The 18,194-nt window shown below is 52.6% G+C and overlaps 1 protein-coding gene across 1 annotated transcript in view; it reads right to left on the bottom strand.

Annotated features, from left to right (window-relative positions):
- The window catches only part of LOC144178141 (uncharacterized), a 52,170-nt gene extending 38,717 nt beyond the window's left edge, over positions 1 to 13,453 (bottom strand). Inside the window, exon 1 of the mRNA XM_077705705.1 lies at positions 13,017 to 13,453. Coding sequence (XP_077561831.1) covers positions 13,017 to 13,148 — 132 coding nt within the window. The 5' untranslated portion in view covers positions 13,149 to 13,453. The remainder of the gene's footprint in view (positions 1 to 13,016) is intronic.
- Positions 13,454 to 18,194: the final 4,741 nt, after the last annotated feature.

Raw genomic sequence — 18,194 nt, 5'->3', positions numbered from 1 at the left:
GGGTTCTTTGTTGTTGCTCCAGAGGCGATCGACCTTCCAGGAAAAGGCATGCGCAGCCGTAAACAAACACTTCAGAGTAACGGATCTAAAAGCGCCAAAGGGGAAGGAAACCGCCATTGCATTGTTTCAGAGACACAATCTAGAAAAGTTAGTGTCAAGTGTAAAGAAGGCTAAAGCCTTACATCTGGATGTGTTCTTTGCCGCAAAATGACATACACCGGACATCCCGTCAAGTGCGATAGTAACAGAAAGAGACACCTGGCCGAGTGCAGTTTCCAGTTAGTTGCAAAAGCACTTGCAAACGCTATGCGTGAGTGATCCATTTGTTCTACGCAACTGTGATGAGCTTGTCGAGTGGCTTGACAATTCTAACCCTGGTTCGTGAAATGTTTGCAGTGTTGATGTGCGCTACGTGTACTGTAACATTCCACATGATGAATTTATGAAAAGTGTTACACTTTCGATCACAGAAGACAATGATGAGCTCAAATTTTGTAATAGCTTTGGTAGTTATGTTTTTCTGGAGATTTTGTCGTTTTACCGGAACTCTGCGTGTGTGGACTGGAAAGGAAGGTTATCCCTTCCACGCTTTGGCGTGTATCGGCTCGAAAGTTGCGCCTGTACTGAGCAACAGTTTCCTAGGAGGAATAGACAAATGCATCCAAAGAAACGTCAGCAGCCTACTTACAAACGTGTTCAGGTATTTAGATGATTTTCTTGTTTTCGTTCAACCCTGTGATAAAGATAAAACTGTTCGGGATATCGTTCAGGTGTTCATATATTTTGGTCTAGGATTAGAGTTCACCCATGAGGCACCTCAAGATAATAAGCTACGGTTCCTCGACTGCAGTTAGATGTGAAACCTGACCACGTGTGTTGGATGCACAGCCCTCGTTCTGAGAAGCCGCTCCTCAACTTCAATTCATTACACTCGAAAGTGATCAAGAACGGCATTGCTGTGCCTTGTTTGCGGTCGGCACTCCTTAAGTGCTATGTAGAAGCGATTGGCACTAGTTTTTCTAAAGAGCTACAAAGTCTAAAAGATGCCGGATCTCCAAGTGACGTCATTTGTCTTACAGTGAAGAAGCTGATAAAAATGGGTAAAGATGGGCACATTCGCAATGCGTGACGATATATATATATAGCACCAGCGGAGAAGAAATTTCCTGCGGTGCTCCCACATGTTCACAGATTGCCCCACGGTTTGAAGAATGTTGCGGGTCGCTTTGGTGTGAGGGTTGTCGTTTCAGCACCCAATAGACTTAGCAACATTTGTGGATCTGTCGCGTGGCGCCGGAAAGGGTGTCGGGGTGAAGCATGTGTCTCCTTTTGCACCGTGCAAAAAGTGTGTTGCCCACCTCATACCATTTCCATGTGACCACGTGTATATTGGACAGACAAGTACGTGTATAAACGTTAGGTTGTTAGAACATAAACGGCCTTAAGGAGGGAACGCCTACTCACACGTGGCTCAGCACGTTTCAGAGTGCAAATGCGAGCCTCGTTCCAGGAAACAGGAAAACTATATCTGCACAGGGACGAGTTGACACGCAAAATTATCGAGGCTTATAATAAAAGAAAAAATGGGGTGTGGTGCTTCAGTATACCTTCGATTCATTTACATGAAAGTGAGTTTGAATTATAAATCGCTCTCTAGTGTGAATATAAAACACGCGCCTTCATCCACACAGTTTGTTTGTGCCTGTCACGTTTCTGGAAATAACACGATGGATTGTGACGTATGTATGATGTGTGGTCACATGGGTTTAGGATGTGTCTGTTCTAATAAAAATCAGTTGTGAGTCAGCGCTGTGGTTTGTCGTCTCTTTTCTTAGTGTCCGTGTGTAAGTGGGCTACCATCAAGATGATCCAAACACTCACTGCTGCTGCCACGCTACCGCCGTATCTCAATCGTCATGCGCGTGAACTGCGGAATTTCTTCTGAAGCATTATTGGGCTTTTGTACTGAACGACTGTGCCGTGGGCAAGGCGCACCTGCGCTGGCAATTGCGCTGCAGCGTAGGCATTTCGTGCGTCTCGGCTCCATCCGCCAATGGGGATGCGGAGTTCTCTAGGGAAAATGGAGCGTCACCACGCATTGTCACTGCTATTATTCATGTCTGTTGACGCCACGGCCGAGAACTGCGTGGTAGCGGTGCAGACGACGGACGTCGGGGCCCGATCTTTTTTCTCTGCGAGATGCGGACGCATGCGCAAGCACAGTGGACACGGTCGTTGCGGTCGGCCGCTAAATTTTTATGTGAATACCACCCATATACCTTCAGCACTTACAAAGGCTACACACTTGTTTATGCGGATGGCTCGGTTCTCTCGGGCTCATCCGCCATCGAAGTGTGGATCCCATCATCCCGGTGCACTATGGAAAGAAAACTAAACCACGAAACATCTTCGACTGCTACCGAACTGGCAGCTGTAAGGGCTGCGCTTCATTACATCTGCGGACATCATGCCCAGAATGGGTAATATTCCTCGACTCGCGTAGCGCCTTACAAGACCTCCGAAAGTGTCACAACAACCGCAGTCAGTTTGTATGTGAAATTGCCGAAATTCACACAAGGGTAGTGCGCAAAGGTCATGACATCATTCTTCAGTGGATGCCTGGTCACTTGGGCATACAAGGCAACATTAGATCCGAAGCAGCCGGTAGCGCAGGCCACTTGCTGCGCAACACGACCCAGCTTCCTTTCTCCTAAAGACAGCAACGCCCTTATCCTCGCAAGCGGATGTACTGCACAAATGTCGGAGTGGCAGGATCCTCACCGTAGGTATTGTTACGATTGAGCCTGCCATTGGGCTTCGTTTCAATACTCCTCGGCTGTGCGGCGAAGCCTCCACTACGTGCGACTTTCAGACAAGCCCCACCGTGTCGGTGAATCATGTTTTCACGTTTCGACAAGCCCGGGTCAGACGCTTCGCTTTCGGCGCGTTTCAAACTTCGGCGGTTGCCGGCGAGGCGCGCCGAGACTTGCCCAAGGACACGGAAGCCCGCAGCGGAGTCCTCCCCTCTCCCCTCTCTCGGGCTCAGCGTGCGCCGCTGCTACTGACTGCTCACGAACTCTGGAATAAGCGTTGTGTGTGTCTGTGACGTTCGTGGCGTGTACACAATCTAGAGGGAACGCTTGTTTTGACCGTTGGCGCTTTTGGGTATAAATAGACCTCGCCCAATCGCTATAACCCATTCCTGTTAGCAGTGAATCAATGCTGTCACTCTGCTCGAGTCCTGTACTGTTACCTCGCCCGTCGGAGCGTTGTTCTGTGGCTTCGGCTCACCTCTCGCTATGAAGTAAACAGTTGTGTTAGCCTACGGCTTCTGGACTTCTTCACGGCTGCAAAAGCGGCTGGCCGCTCGCTTCATACCACGCTGCCACACGTATGTCGGAGCGACGGAGCTCGGCTCGGGTCGGCCTTCCCGTGCGCAACACCTCTGCAGGCTATTGATCCGCACTGGGACTTCCACTTTCCACGCGGCCTCAACAAGCGGTGTGAAGGATTGTTGCACGGACTGCGTCTAAACGTGGCGTTTACTCGGAATTGTAAGTTTAAAGGAGCACTGACACCAATTTTCGGCGTTAATATTATTGCGCAGTTCGCTTCCTTCACTCAACAGAATACCCTGGGTGAAATATGAGCGGCCTGCGACGCGAAGAACATAGTTTAATTGGATCTCATTTATCGCGCCGACGGAGCAGCGCGCGGAGCGGCACTCAGCAAATGGACATCAGCGTGACATCATCCAGGGAGAGCCAAAAGAAGTGACGCGGCAGCGCTCGTCAAAAGCTCGTGACGTCACTTCATGCGCGCGGCCCCACGAGCGGCGAGCGGGCGCAACACCCTCTCAAGCGGGCGCCGGTGACGTCCGCACAAAGCGGTGAGGTCAGGCAGGGAGTCTGTCATATGCGCCGTTCGGAATGAAAGCGCGGGAATTCGAAACAAACGATTTTCAGGCCGTTCAATGTAATTAACCATCGCGCGCTGAAGTATTTGAAGTGCTGTTTCAGGTTCGCCAGGCCATTAAGCATCGATAAAAGCAATAAAAGTGTAACATAAAATTTTCGTGTCAGTGCTCCTTTAAGATAGGTTGGGACGATTCCCCCTGTGCCAGACTTGCGCCGAGCTTGAGACTGTAAATAACTTGTGCGTCTGCCCTCGATTTGCCGCTGTGCGAAAAACTGCAGCGAGCTCATATTGCCGCGAACCATGCATTGGGTTTGTTTGTGTTTTGTTTTTCGATGTCACGAAGGCAAGGACGACGCAGTTGTCTTGAAGGAGAAACAAGTTTATTTGAGCGAACTTGTGCTCCCCTAAAAAGAATACAGAGGCGGCGAAGCAGCGGTCAACAAAGTGACTTGCGTCGGCGAACGTCGCAGAATCGAATACCCCGGCGTCTGCTCTGCCGGCTTTTTATCTTTCGGCTCTCGTGGTTCTCGAACCGTCGATTCGCATCGAGAACATTGTAGATCCAAGATTATTCCGGGCTGTTCACGTTAGATCGGAATGCTCTCCCTATCAGAACAGATAACACATGCGGCACAGAAAGAAAGACGGGCGCAGCCGGGCGGAAAAAGCAAAACACAAACAAACCCAATGCATGGTTCGCATTTGTTGGGCATGGTTCGCATACGTCGTCATTGGGTTCGCACAAACCCAAAGACGACGTATGGTGCCCGACCGTCAACACGCACAAGCCCGACGTCCAGTTGTACATCGACGGCTTTGACGTAGTCGCCCTCATCGACACGGGAGCCGACTACTCGGTAATGAGCGGCTCATTCGCGTCTAAGCTGAAGAAAGTTACGACAAGATGGGACGGTCCGCATATACGCACAGCAGGAGGCCATCTCGTAACGCCAAGTGGAACGTGCACATCCCGCGTCACCATAAACGGCATCACGTACCCTGCTGCGTTCGTAATTTTACCTAACTGCTCCCGCGACGTAATACTCGGAATGGACTTTTTGTGGGACAATTGATCTCCAGACCAAGTCGATAACTTTTTCCTCTGATCACTCTACGACGCCGCCACTGAACCCCGATCATCGTGCTGCTGTAAGGATCGCCGACGATCACGTCACCCTGCCACCCCGCGCAAGCTTGATGATCGCCGTCTACTGTGAGGATGCTGCTCCTAACATCGACGCTATCGTAGAGGGTGACCAAAGGTTGCTTCTCAACCGCGGTGTCTCCGTCGCAAGAGGCATTGCGCGCTTTAAGCGATGCAAACCCCATGTTTTGGTCACCAATTTCACCGAGGAGTACCAGCATCTAAACAAGGGCGCTGCAATTGCGTTCCTCAAAGAAACGCAAGAAGCAAGTCAAGTTATCGCGGTCGCTAACTTTGAATGCGCACGCGCAGATGCTTCCAAGCCGCCGCAACCTTTCGACGTGAACCCGGCGCTGCCGCAAGAAAATCGGGACAGATTACTGGATTTGCTCCATCGCTACAGCGAGTGTTTTTCGACAAACTCAAAATTACGTCAGACACCCCTAGCGAAGCACCGAATTATAACCGAAGATGGAGACCGACCTACCCGACAGTCACCGTACCGCGTCTCTTACACGAGCGGGAAGCCATCCGGACTCAAGTCGACGACATGCTCAGCGACGACATAATACAGCCATCGAAAAGCCCCTGATCTGCGCCGGTCGTACTGGTGAAGAAAAAAGACGGCGCATTAAGGTTTTGCGTTGACTGCCGGCGACTGAACAAAATCACCAAAAAGGACGTGCACCCCCTGCCACGAATCGACGACGCCCTCGACCACCTCTGTCATGCGAAGTACTTCTCATCGATGGATCTGAAGACCGGCTACTGGCAAATTGAAGTGGACGAGAGAGACCGAGAGAAGACTGCATTTATAACCCCGGATGGCCTATACGAGTTCAAGGTGATGCCTTTCGGGCTGTGCACGGCGCCAGCAACGTTTCAACGAGTCATGGACACGGTGCTAGCTGGCCTGAAGTGGCACACCTGCCTCGTATACCTCGACGACGTTGTCGTATTCGCCCGGACTTTCGATGAACACCTCGGAAGGTTGGAGTCTGTACTCGAGGCCATTCGTACGTCGGGGCTAACGCTGAAGCTTGAAAAGTGCCGTTTCGCGTACGAGGAACTCAAGTTCTTAGGCCACGTCGCCAACGCCGCGGGAGTCCTACCTGACCCAGCAAAAACTTCAGCCGTTGCGAACTTCCCAAGGCCGAAAGGCAAGAAGGGCGTGCGAAGATTTCTCGGACTGTGCGCATACTACCGGCGCTTCGTCGCAAACTTCGCACGCATTGCAGAGCCGCTCACGCGCTTGACGAAAGTTAGCACCCCTTTCATCTGGGACAACGACCAAGAAAAAGCATTCGGCGAGCTGAAAAAACGCCTGCAAACCCCGCCCGTGCTCGCTCATTTCGACGAAATCGCCGAAACGGAAACACACACGGACGCCAGTGATATAGGCTTGGGTGCCGTCCTCGTCCAAAAACAAAGCGGGTGCGAAAAGGTAATCGCCTATTCCAGCCGTGGTCTGTAGAAGGTGGAGAAAAACTACTCTGCCTCTGAGAAAGAGTGCCTGGCAATTATATGGGCGATTTCAAAATTTCGCCCATATGTGTATAGAAGACCATTCAAGGTTGTGACATACCACCACGCGCTGTGTTGGCTCGCCAATTTGAAGGACCCCTCTGGCCGTCTTGGGCGGTGGAGCTTGCGCCTGCAAGAGTTCGACGTTACAGTCGTTTATAAATCCGGCAGGAAACACTCCGACGCCGACTGCCTGTCCCGCGCCCCCGTCGACCCACCAGCACAAGACTCTGATGAAGACAGCGCGTTCTTCGGAATCGTGACGGAGAGCGACCTAGCCGCCCAGCAGCGCGCCGACCCTGACTTACGCGTTATAATCGACCACCTCGAGGGATGCAACGTCACCGTACCTAGAACATTCAAACGCAGCTTACCAGCATTCAGCCTGAGAAACTCCGTCCTCGTGAAGAAGAATTTCAGCCCCGGAACGAGAACGAATTACCTTCTTGTCATCCCCGCAGACCTTCGTGACGAAATTTTGGAAGCGTGCCACGACGACCCGTCTTCCGGACATCTCGGCACAGCCCGCACAATTGGAAAAATCAAGGCGAAGTACTACTGACCCCGCCTTACATCCGACGTTACCCATTACGTCCGGAGCTGCCGTGACTGTCAGCGACGAAAAACGCCACCGACGAGACCCGCCGGACTTCTGCAGCCGATCGCCGTCCCATCAAGGCCCTTCCAACAGATTGGAATGGACCTTCTGGGCCCGTTCCCTACGTCACGATCCCAGAACAAGTGGATTGTCGTAGCAACAGACTACATGACGCGCTACGCGGAGACCGCCGCTCTTCCGAGGGGGACTGCACAAGAAGTCGCCAAATTTTTCATAAGACAAGTTGTGCTGTGACATGGAGCCCCTGAAGTCCTCATCACGGACCGCGGAACGGCCTTTACTGCGGAGCTAATGCAAGGAATCTTACTCTACAGCAACACGGAACACCGAAGAACGACGGCGTACCACCCCCAAACGAACGGACTAACGGAACGTTTGAACAAGACGATTGCGGATATGCTGTCCATGTACGTCGACGTTGAACATAAGACTTCGGACGAAGTGCTCCCGTATGTCACGTTTGCGTACAACACGGCTATCCAAGAAACCACGCAGATGACACCGTTCGAGCTCGTCTACGGAAGACTGCCGACTACAATGCTTGACGCCATGCTGCCTCACGTAGAAGACGACGACCTGAACGCCGACGTCCAAGGATGCCTTCAACGTGCGGAGGAGGCCCGCCAGCTCACTCGAGTTCGTATAACGGACCAGCAGCTGGTGGATGCCGGCCGCTACAACCTCCGACGCCGAGCCTCCGAGTACCACCCAGGGGATCGTGTGTGGGTTTGGACTCCCATCCGACGACGCGGACTGAGTGAGAAACTTCTGCGACGATATTTCGGACCCTACAAGATTCTACGACGTGTTGGCCAACTTACCTACGAAGTGATCCCCGATGGTGACTCCGGCACATTACGACGACACACGCGGCCCGAAGTCGTCCACGTGGTTCGCTTAAAACCTTTCTACAGACGATGACGAACTTTTATTTTTATTTGTTCGGACTGTCGCTTATGTTAGCATCGGGTCGATGCACTCTTAGAGGGGGGGTAATGCCGCGAACCATGCATTGGGTTTGTTTGTGTTTTGCTTTTTCCGCCCGGCTGCGCCGGTCTGTGTTATCTCTGTGCCAAGGGAAGCGCTTGTTCCATTCTTTCTTTCTGTGCCGCATGTGTTATCTGTTCTGATAGGGAGAGCATTCCGATCTAACGTGAACAGCCCGGAATAATCTTCTTGGATCTGCAATGTTCTCGATGCGAATCGACGGTGTGAGAACCACGAGAGCCGAAAGATAAAAAAATTCCCGCGCCTTCCCGCGAGGGGAACACGAGTAAATGCAGAGCATTGGGGCCTCAGTACTGGTTGAAGGCAGTGTTGCTTCCATCGCTTCTTCCGTGATGCTGGAGTAGCAGACACGAGTAAACGTGGGGGCGAGCGTCAACCAAGGGAGGAAGGAGCAACGCAGTGACTGAAGCACGAGCGACCGCTAGACGCTGTATATTTGCAGCGCGCGCAGTAGAGGGAGAGCAGTACGGGGGGGGGGGGGGGGGGGGAGAGTGCGCATGCGCAAGCAGCGCGCGCCCTTCCACGCCCCACCGCGCTGCTATCACGCACCTGTTACGCCGAGACCGCGACGGAGCGAACGGGCTGACTACGACGCATGCGCGCGCCAGCTGCTGTTGAGAGGGAGGAGGGAAGGAGGAGAGGCGCACCTGCTGCGGACGCGGAGCTGTTGACACCGTCCGACGCAGGAAGAGGCGAGCCTAAGAAATGCTCTGCATTTAAAAGCCGGCAGAGCAGACGCCGGGGTATTCGATTCTGCGACGTTCGCCGACGCAAGTCACTTTGTTGACCGCTGCTTCGCCGCCTCTGTATTCTTTTGAGTTGCTAGGGGAGCACAAGTTCGCTCCAATAAACTTGTTTCTCCTTCAAGACAACTGCGTCGTCCTTGGCTTCGTGACAATATCTCTTGTACGTCATGGAGACACCTAGGCGATCGAACTTCGTCATTTTACTGGGCCCTGGACCAATAATGCTGACATTACCTTGAGTACAAAAGTTCTGCTCCGGTTCCTACGAGACTCTGAACTGGACAAATCTCCTTAGCTCACAGGAAGTGCAAGTGTCTCAGATATGTACTCTTCCGCGTTGTGGTGTTTATCTATCTCTTTTTCTTGGGTCGGTGTTCTTCCTTATTTTTGCACCGTTCACTTTCTATTTTGATTCACAGTTTACATTAACGATTTCCTTTTCAAGTGTATTTTTATGTTCGGACTCTGCTAGCAGCATTCCCTTGTTTCTTGTTTTTAACGTTTCTTGTTGGTATTCACCCTGCTGTTCCCCTACTGTCCAATATTCACCACTCATCACTGTAGACACCCCCCATCTGGCATAGCAAGCCTTGTCACTAGCAGGCCTGACCTCACCAGTTCACAATAAGGAGCTCTCTCTCTCTCTCTCTCTCTCTCTCTCTCTCTCTCTCTCCGCGCGATACCCCTTGGTCGGAGCAGCAAACCCATCTTTATTTTTTTGTTTCATGCTTCCCGTATAGCGAGCTTACATTACCGTTACGACATTACTGAAAGAGCTTTTAGAGTTTGCACGGCCCGATAGCCCAGCTGCGTGCGAGTCTGAGACGATGGGAAGCACCCGTCATAACACTCCCAGGCTCAAACGCCAGCGCGTTCTTGCTTCGCTGCCCTGTCCCGCTGGCCACAGGCGACGTGTGGGGAGTCCGGGGACAGCTTTGACAAGCCGCGGGTGTATAATAACTGAGACTGGATAAGCAATGACGACTGAAATGAGATCAAGTGCGCTCACGCGAAGTACGCCTTTGCTTCGTGAAAAGACCCCCAAGTTTTTATATAGATTGCCGGTGTAACAGCTAGGAGTATTCGCCTACCGAAGGCAACGCCGTCTCTCTGACACATGCAGGATCATGACGGGAGGTCTCGCGTGTTCCGCTATGAACGATGCCCGACGCAAAACGCCAGTGACGTCACCGTTTGCTTTGCACGCAATGCTGAAATTGGAGGATCGCTCTGCGTGTCCCCTCGCCGCAGCTATGTCAGGCGCTGTATACACGGCTGGCTGTTGGGCCCACGGAGATCAGTTCGGGGGTGTAGCAGCGGACGCGAAGGCGAGAGAACGCGTGGGTGGGCTCCACGAGCGAGTCCTTCATGGATGCCCGCTGCTTTGGCATTGCGCGTGTTTATGAGTCGAAAATCCAACAACGGCCGACGGCGCGAAGATTAGAAACGCGTAATTAGAAAAACTTGGACCGCCGTGGAGTTTCTTGGGGAGGTTCTTGAAAACAGAGTAAACATAATGGCTTTGAAAATAAAACACCTTGGTACATTTCGGCATGAACGGGAACGGCACCCGCGTGCAGGGCCTCCGGGATGCGAGACGGATCCCGACGCCACGGCTTGTGCGCCGTTATGGCTGACTGATCATTGGACACGTGACGGCACGTGAGGAGAACAGGCGCCACGAAGAATGCTGATCCCGTGAAAGTAATGGAATCGACTGTCGCCTATCGAAGCGTCGTGTCTCATGATGGAAAGTGCGTGGGTTACAGCACCAGTTTCTTTACCAGCTAGGCGCTGTCCAGCCCGAAAATACGCCGACAAGGCCCATGCACAGGCGACGAAGACAGGAAAGCCAAGGAAGCGACGCAAAGAGAGTGTAGACTTGCACCACGGGACCATATGTTATTGAACTCTGAGTGATTTGCGTATTACCGCCATTTATATTTCCGTTGTCTTTTATTTGTTCAAAATGTATCCCTCTTTCGCCATGTTCAAGTCAACAAGTGGTGTATACCTTCAAATTTACCTCACCCTGAATCGCGAAATAAGTGATTTCATTCATATGTCTCGTTGTAGCGCCGATCCTACGTGATCCGTGTGTTACTTTCCGAATTCCCCCTTACCCAATGCCCTGTTCTGAAGCCTGTAAGGTTTTTTTTTAATAAACAATAAACAAGAATTTGATGAGCATTGCCAGGGGAGACCACGGTGCTTTCGCATACAAAGCACGTAAGCAGACTTCAGTGCACCGAGGAATGTTCTCTCTCAGGGGGCTGATTTAGTCTCACGCTGCAGCTATTCTAACACTTTGCAGCCTCTTGCGGTTGCGAGGCTCCCTTCGTGCAGGGTGCATTGTTCCCACAGCGTACGCCGTGTCTGCAGTGCCTCCAGAGTGGCTAAAAATCTACCTGCGCAGCCCTTCTGGGAATCAGACAAATGTAAAGGGAAATCTCAGAGAGAAGCAACACATGAGGTAAAAATTGTACACAAATTCTAAGACTTGTCTACTAACGCGTCTTTCTACCTGCTACGCTTTACCCCAAGTCTCCTGAAAGTAGGCTTCACTGCTGTACACAAATGCATTGCTAGTGCAGAGTGTTTTTTTTTTTTTTAATTCTTGCTGCTTCGTTTTGAAGGTACCAGTCATCTGCAGTTGCACTGCTATTACGATTGTATGTATTAACTTTACCAGTTACGCACTTAGTTTGAAGATACTGTAAAGCACCGCGCTCTTTCACTTACAGAACGCACTCTCAGCACACTTTAATTCCCTCGACATCCCAAAGGTGCCCAATTAAGTAAGCTTAACCAAGCGAATGGTCCAATATGCCACCCAGCCAGCGCGGTGTAAACTTTTTCTCTACAATTAGGTTTAAAGGGTAGTTATGAGAAGCATGGCTTGCAAGAGTAAGAAAAATATTCCTGCGCGTGCAGCTCACACTTTGTGTGCACATGCAATCTTGAGCCGCGCCAGTGATTTAGACACACTCACCCGCCCCCGCACGCGTAACGCAAACCCCAAATGAACGCAAAAACAATTTCTGGAACTCCCACGAACTGTTTTAAGAGCCCCTAGTAGCATTTGCAGAAATGCCCCACTCTCCCATCAAAGCCTTAGTACGGGAGGTTAACTTCTTGGCCGTGACTCAAGCCATCTTTCTCAGTGGTGTGTCACCCGGGGGCGGCAAATCGGTTTCGAGAAAGACTTCCAGAAAACGCCGATTCCCAACTAATCCCTAGGCAGCGTTCTTTGAATTATTCCTCTTGCTAGTTCTTGTTCTTGTTAGATGGCTGCATATAGTAATACAATGTTGTTCGATCGCCAAGGCGACGGGTCGCACTCATCTTTCCGAAACTGTCATCGCGTGAAAGGTGGATGGCTGCTTTGGGCGAGCGATTGTAAAGGAGTTATGCAGTGTTGCGCAAAACTTGTTCGAACTGCCGATATGTGATGTCAAAGTGCTGTGGAGGCACAATTTTATCGTGCTAAAAAAGCAGTTCCACAACGTCCCTGACAGGTACACATTCCCTGCGTGAAAAATCGGTACCTCATAGCACGAATGTTCCAGGTATTACATCTAAATGTATTTTCCGCGAATTACAACAAATAGTAGAACAGAAGCATCTATAGAGAAACAAAAACGGCTCAACCCCCTTCAGCGACGTATCACCTTCTTTTCTCTCGCCCCTCTTTACACGGTTGCTTCTCGTAAACACACGTGTTATCGCTGCCAGTACAGCAGGCTGCCGTAAATAATGATTGACACGCTCAACTCCTCAACCTGTCCTGTTTACTAGGGTGCATACTTTTGATCATCTTCACCTCCCATGCAGCAAATAACGTCTGCACCTCGTCATTTCGTCCTCTTAGACGTTGCCACAAGACTAGGCCCAACAACCGCGCCACCCTCCTGCAGAAGCACGGCGGGAGACGAGGCGGCACACGCCCGGGTGACCGCCGATCATCAGCCGCCGCTTTCTCTTCACGCGCGCGTTCATCCGTGAAGGCCGCCCTGGCTGGCGCCCAAGGGTACGGGTATACGCAACACGCACTCACGTCCTCCGGGCAGCAGGTGTCTTGCACTGTGCCGCCAGTGGCACGCAGCTCGGGGGCTGCGTGGTTGTTGAGCTGCTGCTGCGGCTGCAGCGAGTGGTGGCTGTTGTTCGCTGAGGCTTCCTGGTCGGCCATCCCGGCACAGTGTGAGCACCGCACGACGTCGCTACACCATCCAGCTGGCTCCTCCACCACGCGTTGCAGCGCGCGCGCCGGTAACCACCATCGGGCTGACGTCGGGTCGAGAACGCGCGCACTCCACACGCAACAGGTGCTTTCCTCCGGGAGATACCTGAGAAAGAGCCTCCTCCTCAGGCGCGCGAGGTGCGTGCGCTGCGCTCGGTGGGCGCGGTGTGCGGCGGCGGCGGTCGTCGTGCGGCCCGCGCGAGCGGGCGCCCACGTCGAGTTCCCCTTCCGGCCCTCTCGCTCCTGCTCGCTCTCCTCTTCGAGATCCGTTGTTCGAGGGACCGCCGACTGACGCATCGCCTCTCTTCGTTACGCCGCCTCCGGTCGGGGCCTCTCCGGCGGCCGCTTGATAGGGAGCATGACAGGGGCGCCGTGGAGGCTAGTGCTCGCAAAATAAGGTTATCAGCACTATTGCCTGCGAAATACGAAACAAGAAGCTCTTCAAGACACGAAGCCCGCTACGCTTGTGCGTGAGGGGGAAGCGCAAAGCCGTTCAAACTCGTGGCTTTCTTCTTTTGTGGATGAAATTGTTTACCTCAGCGGCTCCCCTTTGAGTCTTGTTGAGGCGGCGCGAAATGTGAAAGGATCTGAGCGCGTAATGTTTGAAATTACATGCTGGAATCTTAAGAGCGCAACCTGAAGCCCCGCCTTCTGGGGCAACAGAACAACATTGCTGGCCCCCTTGTTTATAAATGGCGTCACATTTGGCGTAACTCTGAGCACGCCAACAAGTCCAAGCGTTTTCTATGTATACGAGAGAAGGGCCAGCTACAACCTACCGTATCCTTCTAACCCTGCCAGTGAACCACTGCCCGATAAACTTTAAGAAGTCGCCGCAGGGTGTCTTCACCACAATGCTTCATAATGACCACTCCAAGTGGCCGGGTGTGCTAATTCAACGAATGACGTGGCCGAGCATTCAATCTGAGTGAAAAATGGCGTTTGCGCAGACACATTGCGCATTGCAAAACGCCATCCGCTCCTTGCCTGTTGCCTCTGCGCACATGCAGTTTTTCTAGTGAGATCATATGCTAGGCTTCGTCATTCAGCGAATTGGTAGACTTGGTCACTTTTATTGGTCATTCTGGAGCGCTGTGGTGAAGACGACCGACACTGATTTCTCAGAGTGTACCGCTTAGAAGGCAGCTGCACTGCTTCACCCGGACCCAGGGAAATGAGACGAAGGAGTCAGCAATGAAGCTTGCACTTGAGCAGCAGTTGAAGATGGCGACCGCTGGTCTACCGTCGATGAGCATATAAAAACCGCGACAGTCTGATCAAGTTACTGAAGGTTAACCTGTCCGTTTTTATCAGCACGCAAATATATCCAATCCCAAGGCGGGACGACGAAATTGTTTGCTAGATAAGGCGCAGAATTCTGGCGCCAAAACGAGAGAAACAAACGCTTAATTAGTATTTCTTTACTGAAGCGTTGCATGCTGTATACTCACAGGGAGATGTCGGGTTCAGTTCAGAGAAATTACTCCCCCGTCAATGGGCGTCGTGTTGGGAAGGCCGATCCTCCATCTGTCGAGACGTCACAAATGCACGGGGTTACTGAGATCGCCGATGTGTGTGCGCTGTACTGTCTTCGACGAGAAGCTTTATGCCGCTCCTTACATCGGGTCACTCTTGGCCCCCATAATCTCATCGGCGATCGCCATCATTTGAGGCTTTTGGCTCGGGTTCTTCGACCCCTTGTCATCCTTCTCCACCTCCTCCTGGCTTCATCACCTTCTTCACAAATTCGTCATCCCGTATGCTCATTGAGTCCCTATCTCAGATACCGTACTTAAGTTTTATCTTCAATCTCTGTTATCTTCATAGTCCCTTCGCTTGGATAAAACAAAGTAAAGTCGACCCTGACAAAGTCATGCGCGAAAATAACCTATATCATCAATACCAAGACACATGGACCCACCAAGGAAGAAGAAAAGCGTAGCTGGAAAAAAAAAAAAAAAAACTTCACGGAGACCCTAACATAGTCTACGCTGACGCAGCAATGTACTAAACAACCGCGATGCGGTAACAACTTTGATAGAGTCTAACCACAACCTAATAGACTGTTTGACTCTCACGAACCGAGGAAATGGAGGCCGGAGCCCTTGCTTTCGTTCACGGAGAGAGACAGCAGGAGAGAATTACGGATACCAAGCAAGCACGCGACTACTTTGTCAAAGGAAGAATACCACGAGTGGCAACAAACGTGTTTAACAAGATCAAGCCAAGACCCCAGGGAACGCACATATTGACCTGGACCCCCGACCACGAGGCACTGGTGGGGAACGAAGCGGCTAATGCCCGTGAATTGACGAACCAGGCGGGTAGACAGCACGCCGCTTTTCACCCCTCTTCCCAACGACTATGGGGAAAGACTAGAAGCACTCAGGGCAGCCAGGGCGCTACACCCGTCCCCTCACAAAGAGCTAACCGCGATGGAAGCCACCTCTTGGGGGCAGATTCGAACAAACACTTATCCAAACCTCCACAGGTGTGGTACCTGTGGAGGTCTGTACCCTAGAAAATTCCGCTCAGATTGTCCAACCTGCAGCGCCACTCCCACACTATACCACATCACCTGGGAGTGCAACATGCAATTGGCGTGCAAAAACAACACCAGAGACATGGGAGGCAGCCCTGGCCAGCTCGAGCCTAGAAGATCCAGTAGCGGTCCCAGAGACTGGTTTTTTTTAAGGGGGTGGGGGGGGGGGGGGGGGCGAATTTTGATACCGAAAAAAAAACAGTAAAAATGCAGTAAAAAATTACACCATCTTCCCTCGTGGGAACCCTGAGGGGATGCAAAGCCGTGGAGTAATAGCGTGTTAATTGGTTGTTAGAGTAAAGACACGTGTAGTAGCGTATTAAATGTCTTCTTTATTTATCGAGTAGTGGGGAACGTTTTGCGGCTTCTCGTTCTCGAAGCGAGGAATCCGCTGTTCGACGCTGGCGTTTCTAAGCGGTGTCACGTTGGCGAACGCCATCTGGATCAGCTACTCGCCTCTGGCGTTTCAAAACGGCTTCTCGTTATCGAAGCGAGGAATCCGCTGCTCGACGCTGCCGTTTACGTTCGGCGTCGCGAGCTCTCCTCTGTGCAGCCTTGTCTTCGGAGGTGCTCGCGGTTCTGACAGTGTGCTGGCTGGCGCAAGTTGAAGGTGTTGGCGAACGCCATCTGGATCAGCTACTCGCCTCTGGCGTTTCAAAGCGGCTTCTCGTTATCGAAGCGAGGAATCCGCTGCTCGACGCTGCCGTTTACGTTCGGCGTCGCGAGCTCTCCTCTGTGCAGCCTTGTCTTCGGAGGTGCTCGCGGTTCTGACAGTGTGCTGGCTGGCGCAAGTTGAAGGTGTGCCAGCCAGTTCGCTGACGGAATCGTTGGCGTCCATTTCCAGTCGTCGGACGGCGCAGTACCGAAGAAGCAACTGAGCGAGAGCGCGGACAGGTTTATTAGATGCGACGCTGAGAGGAGCATCTCTTGCCGGCGGCCCTGTCCTGCGTCCGTCGTCATCGGCGTCCGCACAGCTGCGTCTCTCCTCTGCTCACCCCCTCTCCTCTCTCCGATAGCGAACACTCTCGCCCAACATCCGCGGGCACGTGGCGCAGCACACTCTCACTCCGCCGGTGGGCGGCGCTGTGCGCGGCGCAAGCGCGCTGTGCGCATGTGCAGTGCCCTCTCTCCGCGGTCTCCTCTCCTTCGGACGCGCTGCGCATATAAGCGGAGTGCCGCGCTCCGGCCGGTCTCTCAGTCGACGGTCGTCTGCGCTACACTTGCTCTCTCTCTCTCTCTCTCGCATTACCCGACGATTGCTCACGCAATTCGAGTAATCGACCCAACGGAAACGCACAATGGAACCCCCTTCAGCGTCGCATCACACCAGGGTTCCCGCGAGGGGAGGAGGTGGGCGTAATTTTTTGCAGAGCAGAGAGAGGGGAGAGAAGGAGCAGCGCGCATGCGCGTGATTGGACAGCGGGTGTGCAGAGGGGAGAGGAGGAGCAGCGCGCGCTAGCGCACAGGTGGTGTGGAGAGCAGGAGGGGAGAGAGAGCGGCGTTATCACAGTTGTTGTGGAGAGGAGAAGTGCGGACGCCGGACGACGGAGGGTCGACTAAGAGATGCTTTGCATCTAAAAAGAAATAAGAGGGTACTTGTCATTATTATTCGATGCTCCGCAGCATGCAGGTGCAGCGGTCCCCTCTTCCGAAATCAGTTAGGGGCGAAAAGGCTTTACTGCACCTCCGAAAATCTTTGACTTGTTCCCAAGCCTGCGCTCCGCGCATAACGCCACGTCAAAATTCGAACCGCCACTACAAATCAGTCGATGACCTAAAACCGTTCGTCTTGACGCGCACGGAACGTCCCGAAAGGCCGCTGCTGTCAGGGCCCTCCGATACGCAAACGGCAAAAGAACACACCCGTGATGCCTCGGAAGCTGCCGGCGCCCTGTTCTCGGAATGCGTCCTGAGCCGTGCGCGCACGCACACACACAGCTCGTAGAAACGGTGACGAAGCTGGAAAGGAGGCGGCCGGTGGGGAAGCGTGCGGCCTGCAGTCCAGTGGGACCAAGGGAAGCCGCACTAACCCAACACGTGTGCCGGCTCCAGCCTCCACGCAGCGTAGGCATCTGCAAAGGCGGCAAATGGGGGCCGGCCGTCTGTTTTGCAGACGCCCCAGACATCGGCAACTTGCAAAGGAAGCGACTTCTTCGAAACAAGTGCACATGGTTCGGCGGCCATGGTAGCAGCCTCGACAAAGAACCGCTCCCCTCCTTGCGCCAGTTCCACGGGGAGGCGTGTGCGCGTAGGCGGTGTAACATTCTTGATTTATTTTTGTGCACTGGACCGGATCTTGTATCCTCTGTTGTCACAGTCCCTGGTATCAGCGACCATGACGTTGTTATCACTAAAATGTCTTGTAGTGCTAAAAACCGCCGCGCTGAGGCACCCCGCAAAGTGTTCTCTTATGCAAAAGGTGACTACCCGTCACTGTCGCGTGAACTAGATGC

The sequence above is a fragment of the Haemaphysalis longicornis genome, unplaced genomic scaffold, assembly GCF_048455015.1.
Source record: "Haemaphysalis longicornis isolate Haplotype H1 unplaced genomic scaffold, Haemaphysalis longicornis Haplotype H1 scaffold_4, whole genome shotgun sequence".
NCBI lineage: Eukaryota > Metazoa > Arthropoda > Arachnida > Ixodida > Ixodidae > Haemaphysalis > Haemaphysalis longicornis.
This window is presented reverse-complemented; position numbering and strand designations above follow the sequence as displayed.